The sequence below is a fragment of the Myxocyprinus asiaticus genome, chromosome 47 (genome assembly GCF_019703515.2).
Source record: "Myxocyprinus asiaticus isolate MX2 ecotype Aquarium Trade chromosome 47, UBuf_Myxa_2, whole genome shotgun sequence".
In the NCBI taxonomy this organism is placed as follows: Eukaryota; Metazoa; Chordata; class Actinopteri; order Cypriniformes; family Catostomidae; genus Myxocyprinus; species Myxocyprinus asiaticus.
The window spans coordinates 8,069,757-8,085,094 of record NC_059390.1 but is presented as its reverse complement, the minus strand read 5'-3'; the positions used below and the strand labels follow the sequence as shown (position 1 = coordinate 8,085,094).

At 40.2% G+C, this 15,338-nt stretch overlaps 2 protein-coding genes across 4 annotated transcripts in view; one reads left to right on the top strand and one right to left on the bottom strand.

Moving 5' to 3' along the window:
• The window catches only part of LOC127436665 (protein Wnt-5b), a 108,563-nt gene that overhangs the window by 21,251 nt on the left and 71,974 nt on the right, over positions 1–15,338 (bottom strand). For 2 of the 3 annotated variants that reach the window (XM_051690954.1, XM_051690955.1), the window contains one exon: positions 3,312–3,472. The exons of the other annotated variant lie outside the window; for it this stretch is intronic. In XM_051690954.1, coding sequence (XP_051546914.1) covers positions 3,312–3,317 — 6 coding nt within the window. In that variant the 5' untranslated portion in view covers positions 3,318–3,472. The remainder of the gene's footprint in view (positions 1–3,311; positions 3,473–15,338) is intronic. 3 annotated transcript variants of the gene reach the window in all.
• On the top strand, positions 10,623–14,035 carry LOC127436663 (F-box/LRR-repeat protein 14). The gene has a single exon (XM_051690949.1). The coding sequence runs from the start codon at positions 11,103–11,105 to the stop codon at positions 12,303–12,305; it is 1,203 nt and encodes a 400-aa protein (XP_051546909.1). The 5' UTR covers positions 10,623–11,102; the 3' UTR covers positions 12,306–14,035.

Sequence of the window (15,338 nt, the reverse complement as noted above, 5' to 3'; positions counted from 1 at the left end):
ATCCTAGTGTGGATGAGAGGCATAAACACAGCAAAATCATTGTGTTATCAAACTAAACATTAGTGTGGATGAAGCCCAAGGCAGCATTGCATGTATGCTTTGCGGAGTAGACAGTCATGGTGAAACAGTGAAAAAATAAATCAACGAGAGTGGAGAATGTGAAAGAAATATCAATTACACATAAAGTTATATTTTGTTGAATACTGAAGAGTATGGATAAAAAATCCATCCGTCAATTTTATAGTTAAAAAAATAATATCTCAATAATATATCACATCATAAAAGGTTAAATGGGTTGCAAATGGCCTTTCATGATGTCTTTAAACACAAAGCATCAAACAATCATATGTGCAGCAGCTTTCTGGCTGTGAACTCAGCACTTATAATAACCAAAGTGTTCACAAGTCTGTAAAACTCTGCGCTCCCCGTTGAGTCGCACATACTGTTAAATACCCTCTCTTTCTACATATACACACATAAATTCTGCATTGCCATGTGGTTAAGGGTAGAGTGGAAAATCAGGGGAGGGGGCACCTGAAAAGAGCTCTAAACGTGTTGGGGGTGGGGTTAACCCGTCCAGCTGTGTTTCCCAGGGTGCTTTGCATCAACCACTGTGAGATCAATGGTGAGGGAGGCCTGACAGATCAGTATGCTGAGGTGTCTAAGCAAGCAGCCTGCTGTATATCATTAAAACTGCAGCGTCTCTCCGTAACGCTGTCTGTGACTAACTCAGATAGCAGGCAGACTCCCAAATCAAAGACATGTGGACTGCACACACAAACTGAAATACACAATGCATCTCAACACTTCTGCTTTTTCTCCTTTACTGTCAACTCCATCATTCCCACCCTATGTTGCTTTCTTTCACTCTGAGACATTTTCCACTGTGCACTCTTGAAATTCCATAATTTGTTCCTTCTTTCTCTGTTAGTCCAATCCACAATCTTTCTGTCCCATTTTTCATTTTACTTTTTTGCCCTTCACCTCCTTACTTCCAGTAAAATGCCATTCCTTCGATACTGTCTCTCATGCCTTGTTTTCTGTTTCCCAGAGTATGAACCAACAAGAACCAAAGCTTTATTGTCAAGATAAGTTTATCCAATACTTTTAAGACAGAAACATACAATACGACCCAAGAAAATACGAATAAATCGTATGAGTTAAATAAAGCACAATAGGAAATGCAGGGGGAAATGAAAGAAAGGGACCAGGTTAAAATAAATGAATGAAAAATAAAAATACATTGGGGATGAACTTACTTATGAGATATGGCATATACAACATATGGGCTTTTATATACAAAATATGATCTCTATTACTCTTCCTTCTGCTATTAACCTTATTCTTTATCTAACACCTGTCTATCAGATGTTTAATGCCCACAACTCTCTCTCTCTCTAGATACAGACAGACAGACAGACAGACAGATAGATAGATAGATAGATAGATAGATAGAGACAAACAGACAGACAGACAGACAGACTCCATCATGGCTATTCTGTACCTGTGTCTACCCCTAAACATCATCCACTCTCGTTGCCACTATATTTCTCTTTGCTTCCCTCTCTGAAGCTGGAATAAGGTGACTCATGCAAGCAGTGAACGCAGGTCTCTCTTTTCTCTCTCTCTCTCTCCAGCCCATATGGCTTTCTACACTGACTGCTCAGGAAACCAGACACAGGCCAAACTGGCCACACACCAGTCACTCCCTCTCTTCTATAATGCACATCTCTCTCTCTCTCTCTCTCTCTCTCTCTCTTCTCCTTCCTCTTTGTCAATTTGTTCCCAGTAAGAAGTCTGATAGGACTTGGTGTAGTGTAAAAAACCAGCAGGGATCCTTCTATAAAAGCACAGGGGCTGCTTAGAGCTACTTTATTCTCTAATAAATAGATGGCCGCAGCAGTCGGGGGCCTGTGGCTGTAGGAGAGACCATGTGTCTGCCAGGTTCCTCATGGGGGAGTAAGGGGTGGGAAAGGATGTAAAGAGGGGATGCACTGACAGCCGCTCTTCATGGGCACAGAACTGGTCTGGGGTCAGTTCCCCCAGGGTGATGGGGAACAGCACATGTTATTGATTTGTGGGGTTGTCTGAGGGATGATGGTGCTATGGCAATGTTGGAGTTTGGGTTATCATGTTCCAGGAAAAGCAAATTAAAATGAACACTGAATGTGTTTGCATGAATTATCAGCTCATAATAGAAACAGACCAAGAAAACCATGTTTACATGAGACGCACAAGACGTGCGCATTAAAGACCTATCCCCAGATAAACTATCCCTTTAAAGTATTATAAATCATAATTAGGCATCCTAAAAATCTTGTTACATCTAACAAGAAGTGCTTACCATTGACTGCAGCCATGATCCTGCTCAATCGCTACTTTGACTTTGAGCGATGCACTTAACCTGGATTCTCCAGAGATTAGAGTCAGTTGCATTGGTTGAAAAGGCATTGACTAAATGGTAAACAGCTAGCCAACTAAAAGGCTCGATCCACTTTCTGTTTTAAGAGTCAAACGAGTCAATGGATGGCTTTGCTCATCTGATCTTGCATGAATCTGTATGCATTGTGTCTTTACTGAGGATACAGGTCAGTTCCATCAAAGTATTTTGCTGCTTTCTTCTCCTTTTCCCTTTCTTTCTCTCTCCCTTTCTGTATATATCTCTTTTACTCTTATCTCGGAAGAGGATGGGGGGCTCGTTCTCTCCCCAGGCAGCTTGGAGGATGCCGCCAGCCTGGGCACGGTGCCCGCTGCAGTCCTGGCACGCTGACAGGCCGCTGGCTGCCCATCAGTCCTCCTGCACTGCCCTGGAGAGCCCCTTTCATTCCCTACCACCTTCCTTCTCTACTCCTCCTCCCTCTTCCCTGCCTCTCACTCGCCATCCAGGGACTACAGACTGAATGTCACCCTCAGAAACACAGCAGGGCCCAAGGTGGCAAGACCAAGTGAAAAGGTTTTATTCACACTGGAAAATCAAGAGAGCTTCCTCAAGTGCAACTAAGAATACAACTGTGTCACATTTCTAAGCTTTTCAATTACAACTGGTGCTGGCCATTACAAATGTTCTGCATACAATGCTATGCATAACACAACACATGTGCAATATAATGTCTGTCTGTTTGTCTATCCATCCATCAATGACTGCAGCTTCACAATGGAATAGAGTACTAAGAATAAGTGCATAAGCCACAATGGGACTGCATCAAAGTACAGAAATGTTGCTGCTTATAAATGAGCACACATGCAGAGAGAGAGAGAGAGAGAGAGAGGGAGAGGAAAGAGGACAAGTCCTTAAACGTGACCACACATACAAACATGCTGGCTGGGATCAGGCAGCTGGAGGGTGGAAAGGTCGGAGTCTCTGCCGTCTCTGCCTGATTAAAAGTCCCAGCACTGCCTCTCACTCCCGCTGGATTGATTAACCTGACCTGTATCGGATCAACCCCTCGGGACGCGAGCGCAGCCCACTTTCCTGAAGTGGATGAGAGGAGAGGCACAGGAATGGGGTGGGAGGGGGGCAAAGGGACCGTACAGGAAGAGAAAGAGAACCAAATCAGACTTGCTGACATTCTAATCCACACATTCAGGTTTTGCATTTCCTTTCCTTTATGTTTGGAACTTTTTTCATCTTCATCGCAATACACTTTTTTTGGGATGTTTAATTCAAATGCAAACAATGCATTTTTGTGAGAACATATAAATTATTTAGGTTTTCATTATTGTTATTATGAGGGCAGCACAGATGCTCTGTCAGCATACGCCTGTCTCCGAGTCCCAGCACAGAGACAAACAGCTTGGCTTTCTTCTCCACAATCAACACTGTCTAAAAGAGATACTCTCTGACAGCTATGGTGAGATGAACCAAAAATAAACCGGCACACACCAACACACACACACTGAGAGAGTTATAAAGTGCAGGGCTACAATGTATTTAGACCCTCTAGATGTCTCAAAATATACGAAACATTGTTTTCAATATAAAACATTCTTTCTGTGATGTCATTTTCCAGCGTTAAAATACTTTCTTACATACCAGCTTAATATGTAGAGGAAAAAAAAACACACCCTTTCCATTCAATATTTTTATTATTATTATTTTCGACATTGAAACAGGCTTTCTTGCAATAATTCTCTGTATAACGCACCACCCATTCTTGCACCATACATTCCTTGTATTTTAACAAAGAATAAGATGCCCAGTAGCTGCTGATGAAAAACAGCCCTATAGCATGATGCTATCACCAGCATACTTAACAGTAGGCATGTTTTTTTTTTTTTCAGTGTCAGACTTGCTCCAGACATATCACTTTGAATTTTGGTTTAAAAGCTTTGAAGCTTTCATTAGCAGTAACTTCTCCATGTGAGTGTTGTTGGATCTATGGCATCTCCTGGTACTGGGTCTCACAACCCCTAATGCTGTTGGCTTTACTAGCTGGGTGCCTGTGATGCATGTAAATTCTGCAGCCAAAACCTGCCCTTGAGTCACACAGTGGTTTACAGAACACTTTTCAACGTGTTCTTGGTCCCTCCCTCTCTCCAGGCCTGGACATGCTGCAGACTAATTCAGTCATCTTTCTACCTCTTCTTCTCTGTCTGTTTTGCCATCTCTCTCTCTCTCTCTGTTTTTGCCTTCTGAAGGTCCCATGTGAGCAATGTGTCCATTGTGCAGGCAAATAGCCTGTTATTGTTGGTCATGCTATGAGAGAGAGCTTGAGTTCGGTGGTTTTTTGGGATGTGTGCGTGTGTTTTGAACCTATTGCTATTTGCCCTGTCAATGTCTCTCTCCTTCACCACATTAGCTGGGGCTGTTCCCTGCGACCGCTTTGATGGTGAATGCCGCGGGGCTCCGATCTCTGTTTCAGGTTGTAATTACTCTCTGGAGGGGCCTCACCTGGCTGTGGGCTCCAGGCATACAAAGACACAGAGGGAGAGAGAGAGAGACAGACAGAGAAAGATGAGAAAGAGCAGATGTGGTAAGAAGGTGAAACTTGCAATGGGATGTAAGAAGTCTTTTTTTAATTTTTTTATTTATTTAAACCTGGAAATAAAGAAAGTTTTTGGCTTCATAAAAAAATTAAATACAAAGAAACATTACGACTTAATCTGAAATATTTAAGATTATTAAGTATTTAATATTAATACTTATAAATATAAGAAATATTTAATATTAAGATCTGCACTATCTCTAGTTCACTAATCAAATGTAAGTAGATTTGCTGACCTGGCCAACCATAGAAACACTTTAAAATACATAGCAAAATTATTTTTATGTGGCTCGTTGTACATTGTTGTGGCAGTTTCTTGATGAAATGCACACTAGAGGGACTACAACAAGAATTACTTTTTTTACCCCTCCACACAAATCACAAATAAAACAGCAGATTATCAGTTCATAAACACTTGCTATTTGCCCTGTTCTTGACAAAATTATATCTTATGACATTAAAAACACTTTTACAACAGTGCATGACTTCTAAGGTGATATATTTTAATGTACACTTACAAGCTTGATGATGTGAGATCAAACTGCACAGTAGCTCAACTTATATAGCTTTGCACTTGTGATGCAAAGGACTGGGGTACGAGTTCTGAGGAGCACGCAAATTGTCACATGAGTCTAGAGTGTCATAGAAGCACCACAAAATGATGTTGTTTGTTTCAACAATTGTGTGTAGGTTTAAGGTTTAGGGAAGTACAGTAGGTTTTGTTGATTTAAAACTCTAACAAGCATTAACCATAAAAACCTCTTCTGTTTGGGAGAATATTTAACTCGCTTTTAGCACCACTCAGTGGACATTTCTCATCAGTACTGCTGTGATACGTGTAAGGAGCCACATAATATAATTTTGCAAAAATGTCGGTACAGTCATTTTTTTCTCATGAACTCAGGCTCACATTTGTGACCATGTTAACTCTTTTGTACAAACTTGTGTAAATTAGAGTGTCCTGTCATTAAAGTGCAGCACACCAAATATTTAGAAAGATTTGTGTACATTTTTCAATTTAACTTTTTCACACAAATTGTTATGCAGATAATATAATTTAAAATGAAAAATGTTAAAAAAAATTAAAAAAAGAAGGCAAAAAAAGCATTTTCACTGGTCTTAGACTTGGATCACACTGTGAAATATATTCAAACCAATACAGTTTTATATCTATGGAAAGTGCAAACAAGGTTTTCTACAGGCTTTCTACATAACGCTATATATTACTGCATGAATGTACCAGGAGCATAACCGAAGAATCACCAAAGATGTACATACCCAAAAATAAAATTTGTGTGGAAAAACAAAAACCTCATTACATCACGCAATGTGTTTGACTACGGGGTATACAAAATGAGAGCAGTTAATTTAAATGATAAAGATGTTATGAGGAAAAAACAGGGACTTGTTGGTATAGATTGTTAGTATTGTATAGGCAGTATTAACATTAAGAATTGTATAGATTGTTAGTACTGTAAAGATAGAATTGTGTTAAGAATGCTCAGTTGGCTCAACTTGGAGCTAGAAACACCAAGGTCATGGGTTTGATTCCAAAGGAGCACACCTACTGATAAAATATGATAAAATATACTTTGAATGCACTGAGAGTCACTTTGGATAAAAGCATCTGCCGAATGCATAAATGTATTACCATTACAATACAGTTACACAGGGCGAGTATTACATCATTGCGTGTTCTTTACAGACATACAGAGAGCATCGACTTCCTAGTGTGTCCCCTGTAGTACCCCAAAGGGGGAGCGGCTCCTAGTGAGATTGACCTGATTTGAATAGAGTAATGTGGTTTCTCCTGCCGTAGAAGCAACTGTTGTCTGATTTCATGAAAAACCCCATTCAGCTGGCTTGATATGTGTGCGGTTTGTGCGAGTTACAGACGCCAAAATCTTTCCTCAAACTGTCACTGCTTGCAAAACACAAAAGCAGATTGGAGTCATACACAAATCCGTGAAGGAGGAGAGAGAGAAACTACAAAGTAGCCTAAAATCTATTCATGAGGTGTCAGCTTTCAACAGCATGTTGACACATGCCTACGTCTCCTAGGAAACGGGTGCCCCAAGCGCAGTTATCAGCACAGTTCTGTGGCATGCAATTATCCAATTATCTCCCACCCCTGAATCAGCACATCAAATCACATGACAGAATTTTTTTTTGCAAGGTCCAACAACACCTTCGCATTTGCATGTAGCATTTGTCCTTCCTGTTTTCACATCTCTCAGCTTCATTTTTACTTCTTTGTTTTTATTTGTTCCTTTTTTTTTTTTATTTGTCTTTAGTCTATTGGGAGGTTGCAAAGTCCTTATATTCTTTCAGTCTGCACAGAGTATTTTGCTTTCACTTGGTTCAATTTAGCCTGAATGATCATAAACTGATAAATTAATAGTTCCATATCTCTGTGGTGAGTGCTTGTTTTTAATTGTTAGCTTTCTCCTTTTTTCTAAATCAAGCCCCTCCCTTTCATTTCTCTTGCTTTCTCTCTCTCTCCCTCTCTCTCTGCTTATTTCCAGGAGCAGCTTGAGTTCCGCTTTTGGCTCTGCAGGCTTGCTTTGAGAGTTTCTGACTCACAGCAGTGCAGTTCTGGAGTGGCCCTCCTCTCTGGCAGTGAGGCCGGCAAGAAGAGCCAGGGAGAGGGGCCGCTGTCACAGACCTCTCACCCCTTACACGCTGGGCACTGGGGCTCAGTGCACATTCAGAGCCCTTCATCTGTCCACCATATAAACCCAGGAGCTGCCAATCAACGAGTGCATGAATTCAACTCCAACAAACTCATTAAAACAGCCTTCATAACCCATTTTACTTACCTTATCTAATGTATTTTAGAGAGAAAAAGGATTTTCAATGAGACAAATTTAATTTTATCAATCTGTAATTGATTGGATCATGAAAAGTGGAGGTTTCATACCAGAATGGAGCAATTTAGTCTCATTGAATCACGTTAATATACCAAAATTTCCGCAGAATTATTTTTCCGTGGTTTGTTGTACGTGGCACTTTCACAATGAAATGAACACTAGAGGCACTACAACATCAATGATTTTTATTCTTTCACACAAAGCACGAGTAAAACATAAGATTATCAGTTCTTTATACATGGCTCTTTAGAATCCTTGATTCTGATTGGTCAATGGCACCATATAGCGGTCTGATATTTCTCAGTAACAACCGCATATCCACGTATCATACTGCTCTTCTGGGTATTGCGAGCCATCTTTCCTGCTTCTCAGATCACTGTGCAATCTGTACAAGTAAGCTAATAAAATAATTTCAACTCAATGAAACAAAATCAATGTTTCTTGTGCATTTATTTATTTATTTGGCAAGCAGTCTTGCAATAAGTTGCATAATGAGCAGTCAGGCATTCATTAATTACAAAATAAACACCAACAGAACTCCGGCGCGAACCCGAGGTGGTTTTCAGCTGTTCAGAAATTTATTTCTGCTCACATAATTACATAATTTCAATGCAAATCAATATTTTATGTCCATGCATTTATTTATTTGATTTGTAGCCGTGTAATAAGCGGGATAATATACAGTCGCAGAATAAACCCAGACAGAGTGATCAGCATCTTATATCACCCTGAAGGGGTTTATTTTGCGATAACAACCGGCTGATTGTACATTATCCCTTACATAAACACTTACTTTTTCGCCCTGTTCTTCACACAATGCTCTTATTATATATAAACATGTTTACTGTAGTGCATGACTTGTAAGGCCATACATTTTAACGTTTGCATTAAATAACAAACCACATTAACAAGCTTGTTTGAGCACGATCAAATTGCACAGTAGCTCAAATGGTCGTTTTTCGTGAACCGAAAATGATGTGGTTGCTTCAGCAATTGGGCTTTTCATGTCACATTTGCTTTTTATGACACTATCGGTTAGGTTTAGATTTAAGGTTTAGGTAAGGTAGGTTGGTTGTTGTATTTAAACTTGATTCATCTTAAAAACCTCATCTGTTTAGAACAAAATGTAACTTGCTTTTGATGCCACTCAGTGGACATTTCTCCTGGGAACTGCCATGATACATGTAAAGAACCATGTAATACAATTTTGCAGAAATATCACCACAGTCACATTATTTTCATGAGATCAGGCTGGATTGGAGCCGTGTGGTTGGAGGGGAGGGGTTGAAAAGAGGGATTGGTGACATGATCTGAAAATGAAAGTTGTTTCAGAGGAGGAACAAATTATTACATTTTGATATAAGATTATAAAGGCATTTTTTTATAACATGCACTCATTCATCAGACCAGGAACGTGAATTAAGAGAGTAAATATGGTCCAATTTGACTTGATGTTGACTTTCAAAAAGCTTGAAACTACAGGACTGCACTGCTAGAAATAATCAAATAACTGGATAGAAATGCTAGTTTATTACACAATTATAGAGAGGGGAAGGAGAAAAGTGATATTTATTGAAGAGAGCGAGAGGGAGAGACATGTGATGAGCTAGACTAGAGGAAAGGTTTGAGACAGAAAGAGAGAGACAGACAGACAGACAGACAGAGTGGGGAGGGTGGAACGTTGGACTTGTGCTGTGCTGCATTTTCTTTTGTAAACAAAAATACGTGTGTGTGTGCTCCTTTTCTTCTGTCTCTCTGATACACTCCAGTACCTTGTGCAAATGCTCCCGTCATATCAGCTAAAAATGCCAAAGCACCCACAGAGGGAGGCCGGAGGCCTGAGGCCCAAAGACAGGGAAATATGCAAAAGGTGGAATAAAAACTACCTTACGTAAGACTGGCTGGAGCAACAAATGTAACTGTTATTGTCTATTTAATAGAGCTGTTATTAAGCTAAACATTACATGCCCTTATTTTGTTTGGGTTATAATGAACAATGTTGCTTTTAGGATCAGTGAATGGCAGAACCAGCAATAAGACTGATTATTACATAACAAAAATCCCGACATTAATCTGCCAGACTGAATCTACATGACTTTGAATAACAAATAATTAAAATATTAATCTAAAATATTCTGTAAGATCAAGACAAAATACAGAGAAACAAGTATGTAAAATATTGTAATCAATTTTCCTAAGATTTACAAAACTTTTATGGTAAAATGTGACATTATTTAAGTATACTACTTAAATTTTAAATAGGCCTATCTCACAGTAAGCTTTTTCTGTTATAAATATTTAGCAAAGTTTCATTTTCAGTTTAACAAGAAACTTTACTCTGAAAAGCATAACTGAAATACCAACAGCAAAATAATAATAATAATAATAACAACAATAATAATAATACTAAAAAAATAGCACCATCTGACTTGGCAGCTGAAGGGTTAAGGGTAAAGTGAACTGAATTGTAAGAAGTTGGTTTCCAGGGGAACTATTCTTACTGTTCCAGCTGAGTTGGGCTAAACCACTTTCGTTTCCAAAAGGGGGAGAACAAACACAAACTACAAGAATTTCTTTGATGGGAGTTTTGAGAAAAACAGAACACACACAAGGACCACTATTAAAGCTACAAACGGTGCTGATTTATAAGTTGCAGGCTCTTCTCTAATGATTTGCGGAGTTTAAACGTGTTTGAATGCGCGCCTCCCCCCACAGCAGCTCTGTGCTGGCGGCCCTGCCAAGTCAGTTTGAAAAGATCAGACAAAGGCAGCAGGAAGCCCTTCGGCTTGGCAGTGCGAGCGGAGCACAAACGCAAAACGAAACCTCACTCTTTTATCTGATAGTGGTTTGAAGACACGATCGAATCGGACTGAATTTGCTTTCTCCTGAGGGTTGTGGCAGTTTTAGACATCTTTTGAAAATGTACGACCGTCTGGATCCCAGGGTCGAGCGAAGGCTATTATCAGAGAGCCAAATGGGCAGCAGCGCTGCCTGACCGCCAGCGTTTACCCCCCGTTTGCTGTCGGTCTGTATCGGATCAAGCTTTTTTGGGGCTTTTTTTGCATTTGAATACTTACTGCGCCACCGAACGGATCACGTGGTACGTGGAGTTGATCGATTTACACAGTTAAATGTAAAAAGAAAGCTAGCGAAGGTTTTTAAAGCCATTTTCTCCTGAGGGGACTGTATTCTGACCGTTGGTGGGGGGGTTTGCCGCCGTTTATTTTAGTAAGCGTGCGCGTGGAAGATGGAGACGCACATCTCGTGTCTCTTCCCGGAGATTTTAGCCATGATTTTCAGCTACCTGGACGTGAGGGACAAAGGCAGGGTGGCCCAAGTGTGCACGGCGTGGAGGGACGCGTCCTACCACAAGTCCGTGTGGAGGGGGGTGGAAGCCAAGTTGCATCTGAGGAGGGCGAACCCGTCTCTGTTCCCCAGCCTGCAGGCGCGGGGCATCAGGCGGGTGCAGATCCTCAGCCTGCGGCGTAGCCTCAGCTACGTGATCCAGGGGATGCCCAACATCGAGAGCTTGAATCTGAGCGGCTGCTATAACTTAACGGATAACGGCCTGGGGCACGCGTTCGTTCAGGAGATCTCTTCCCTGAGGGTGCTCAATCTGAGCCTCTGCAAACAGATCACGGATTCCAGTTTGGGCAGAATAGCCCAGTATCTGAAAAACTTGGAAGTGCTGGAACTGGGCGGCTGCAGCAACATCACCAATACTGGTTTGTTACTCATCGCATGGGGTTTGCACAGACTCAAGAGTCTTAATCTGCGGAGCTGCCGGCATGTGTCGGACGTGGGGATCGGACATTTGGCCGGCATGACCCGGAGCGCGGCGGAGGGCTGCCTCAGTCTGGAATACCTGACCCTGCAGGACTGTCAGAAGTTGACGGACCTGTCCCTCAAGCACATCTCTAAAGGCCTGACCAAGCTCAAAGTGCTCAACCTGAGTTTCTGCGGGGGAATCTCTGACGCCGGCATGATTCACCTCTCGCACATGACGAGTCTGTGGAGCCTTAATCTGCGCTCGTGCGACAACATCAGCGACACGGGCATCATGCACCTCGCCATGGGGACCCTGAGACTCTCCGGGCTCGACGTGTCTTTTTGCGATAAGATCGGCGACCAGAGCTTGGCGTACATCGCGCAGGGTCTGTACCAGCTCAAGTCGCTGTCGCTGTGCTCGTGCCACATCAGCGACGATGGCATCAACAGGATGGTGCGCCAGATGCATGAGCTGAGGACGCTGAATATCGGGCAATGCGTGCGGATTACAGACAAAGGACTGGAGCTCATCGCCGACCACTTGACTCAACTGACCGGCATTGATCTGTATGGATGTACGAAAATTACTAAGAGGGGACTGGAGAGGATCACGCAGCTCCCCTGCCTTAAAGTTTTGAACCTGGGCCTTTGGCAGATGACTGAAAGTGAAAAAGTGAGGTGAAACTCGGTGAGATTCTGGAGGGAGGGGGGTTTCGGGGAAGGGGATGGAGGAGGAGGGAGTGGGTCGGGAGGTTCTTTTTTTTTTAATTATTAAAAAACCTTCTCTTGCTATCCTAGTTGGATATCAGTACAGCAAACAGCATAAAAATGAAGCTTCTGCATTGGCAAAAAAAAAAAAAAAAAAAACATCTGAATGTGATACACGTGTCAGATATTATAATTATTAACACAGTCTGGTCAGTGTAAGAAACACTAAAAAAATAAAATAATAATTCTCCTAACAAATCGCAATATTAAACCTCCTCCTCCCCAAGTATCGAGATATTTTGGCTACCTCGTTAGATGTATTATATCTTGTTATTCTTAAAGAATGCGAATTTGTGCCTAGAAAAACAATCCCCTCCCCCATTATCTCGTCTTTGGCTTGAGAAAAGCAAAAAAAGACTGAAAGCAATGGATTCAAACTACCTTTGTTAATTTCCCTTCCCTTTAAACAGCCAACAAAAGGAGTCAAAGCAAAGATCGGCTCGACTCATAGCGAGTTTATGCAAAGACAGACGAAAATACTGGGTTTGTACACTAAAGCTTTTATATTTCCAATCACATTAGTTTTGATTTTAGCTCAATTCTACAGGCCTGAAAGCCTTTAATTCCTGCTTTGAGTAAGAGGCTCTCTCTGCTGATGTATTTATGCTTATGTAAGCAGTTATTGTTTCATTAATGGCTGTTATTCAGAGCGTTGTACTTCAAATTGAAGTGAATTTTGTCCCGGAAAAAGAAAAACCACTGAGTTTCCTGTTTGCAATTCACTGACACCTGGTTTGCCTCTTTACAAGGCTTTACAGGGCACTACAATGTTATTAAAACAATATGTCCGTTTCAAATAAATTAATATTCAATATTACATATAAAGGACAACGAGGAGCAATCGATTTTTTTTTCTCGGGTAACAAGCAAAATGAGTGTCAGGCCTCTATATATGTAACATGATGTATCGACCTGCAACATGTATTGAATCCTGCTGAGAAGCTACTGTGTTCTAATGTACTGTAAATGTATTTGTAAAAAAGAATCCTGAATTAAAATGTTTTATATTCTTACAGTCAAAACATTAAAGTTGATATTTATATAAATAAAAAGAACCACGTTAAATTTCGTTAAACTGTTTTTGTGTGGAACAAACTAGTGACTTTTTTTCATTGAGCTCATGCATTTAGTGTTGTTTTGTGCCCTTTTAAAAACAGGTGAATGTCATAATGTTTAGATAGTATCTGAGTCAAATGTTGTTTTAATATGGTGTTATCAGCAGGATAAGAGTTGCCAATATGTGTGGGTTTATTTGGTTGATTTTCAGCTAATTTAGTGAGTTTGAAAAATCAGCAATTTTAGAGAATGATATTTGTGCTTTAAGAACATTTATGCTCTTGTTCATTACATTATTTATGAGCACAACAAAATGGATGCTTCCTCTTGATTGTGTCAGTTAGGAGTTAAAACTGCAAATGGTGCTTTTTTCCAATGAATATAATCCGGTAATATTATTATTTAGAATCAAATTAATTCAGTGACTATAATGGTAGAATACTTTCACTATGTTACTCAGAGACCCCCCAAAAATGCTAAATCCTGCTCTCAACAGTTGCTTTTGTTTCCCTAAGTTAAGAAGCCAGGTTTTGAATTTTTTTTTTTTTTTTTGTCTTCTCCTTGCTCAGTCACGCATACCAGATCTGAGAGACGGGGTTTGTCCCACAGGAGTCTTCTCCCCCCCCCCCACCCGCCCCCACAAGAAAAAAAAAACCTCAAAAGCCCACCCCCATTCCTCAAACAGACACTTTTAAACATTCCTTACCATCATTCAAAGCATTTAAATCTCTTTGCTCCCTGGAAGATTTAAACGGGGGTGCTGGCCACTTGATGAGAGAGCGAGAGAGAATTTAAGCCCATCTGAAGGTTACCGCCATCTCTTTTTCACAAACTTTGCGGAGTTCATAGATCTTTTTTGCTCGGGAGCAACATTTTTGGTTGCATTTTATACAATGGTCTGTAACGTAAAACGTAATAGCACGTTAATAAAGTCAGATGGACTGAGTTTATGCTTTCTTGCTAGATATTTAATAATAAAGTGCTTTAATGCTACTGGGTTATTATTGAACATATTATTTGACACTAGTATATTTAAGGAATATTCCGGGTTCAATACAAGTTAAGCTCAATCGACAGCATTCGTGGCATAATATTGATTACCACTAAAATGTATTTTGACCTTCCCCTCCTTAAAAAAAAAAAAAAAAAGCAGCAGCAAATATCTGGGTAACAGTGAGGCGCTTACAATAGAAGTGAATGGGGACAATCCTTAAACATTAAAATACTGTTTCAAAAGTATAGCCACAAGATGTAAGACACATGCGTGTTAACATGATTACAGAGTGATAAAATCACTTACTAACCTTTTCTGTGTAAAGTTATAGCCAATTTAACAATTCCTTTACGGTGACGATTTAGTCAAAAAACCCTAAAATGACTGTAAAAATTACATTTTAAACAACTTTACTGCTCAAATAATACATGAGATTTAATAGAAGAATTTATGTACTTGAAGTGCTTTTATAAAATTAGAAGCTTTTCTGCCATTAAACCCACCAAAAAGTGACAGTTGACCGTACGAGACAGATTAGGAAAGTAAATGTTAGAATGTTTTAGAAGAGATGATTGCTAAGTGAACAAAGTAAATAGCCTAAACATCCTCCTCAAAACGTATGTTAAATTACACACGGTAATAGGCTTTGAATAAAAAAACCTCAAAAAAATTGATAGCCTATTGAATATAATATCTAGGTTTTAGACATAGGCTATTTATATTGTACAAGTGTAAAACTCTTCTTCTGACCGTTAATTTAACGCTGCATCCATTCTCTTGCTGTTTTAAATATCCTACCTTTTTTTTCTTTAATGATTAAATGCTCCGTTCTGCCGTCTTTATTGCTTAGTGTTTTTTGCGTAGCGTCCCATCCGCAGCCGTTGCTTAAAGTCCCTA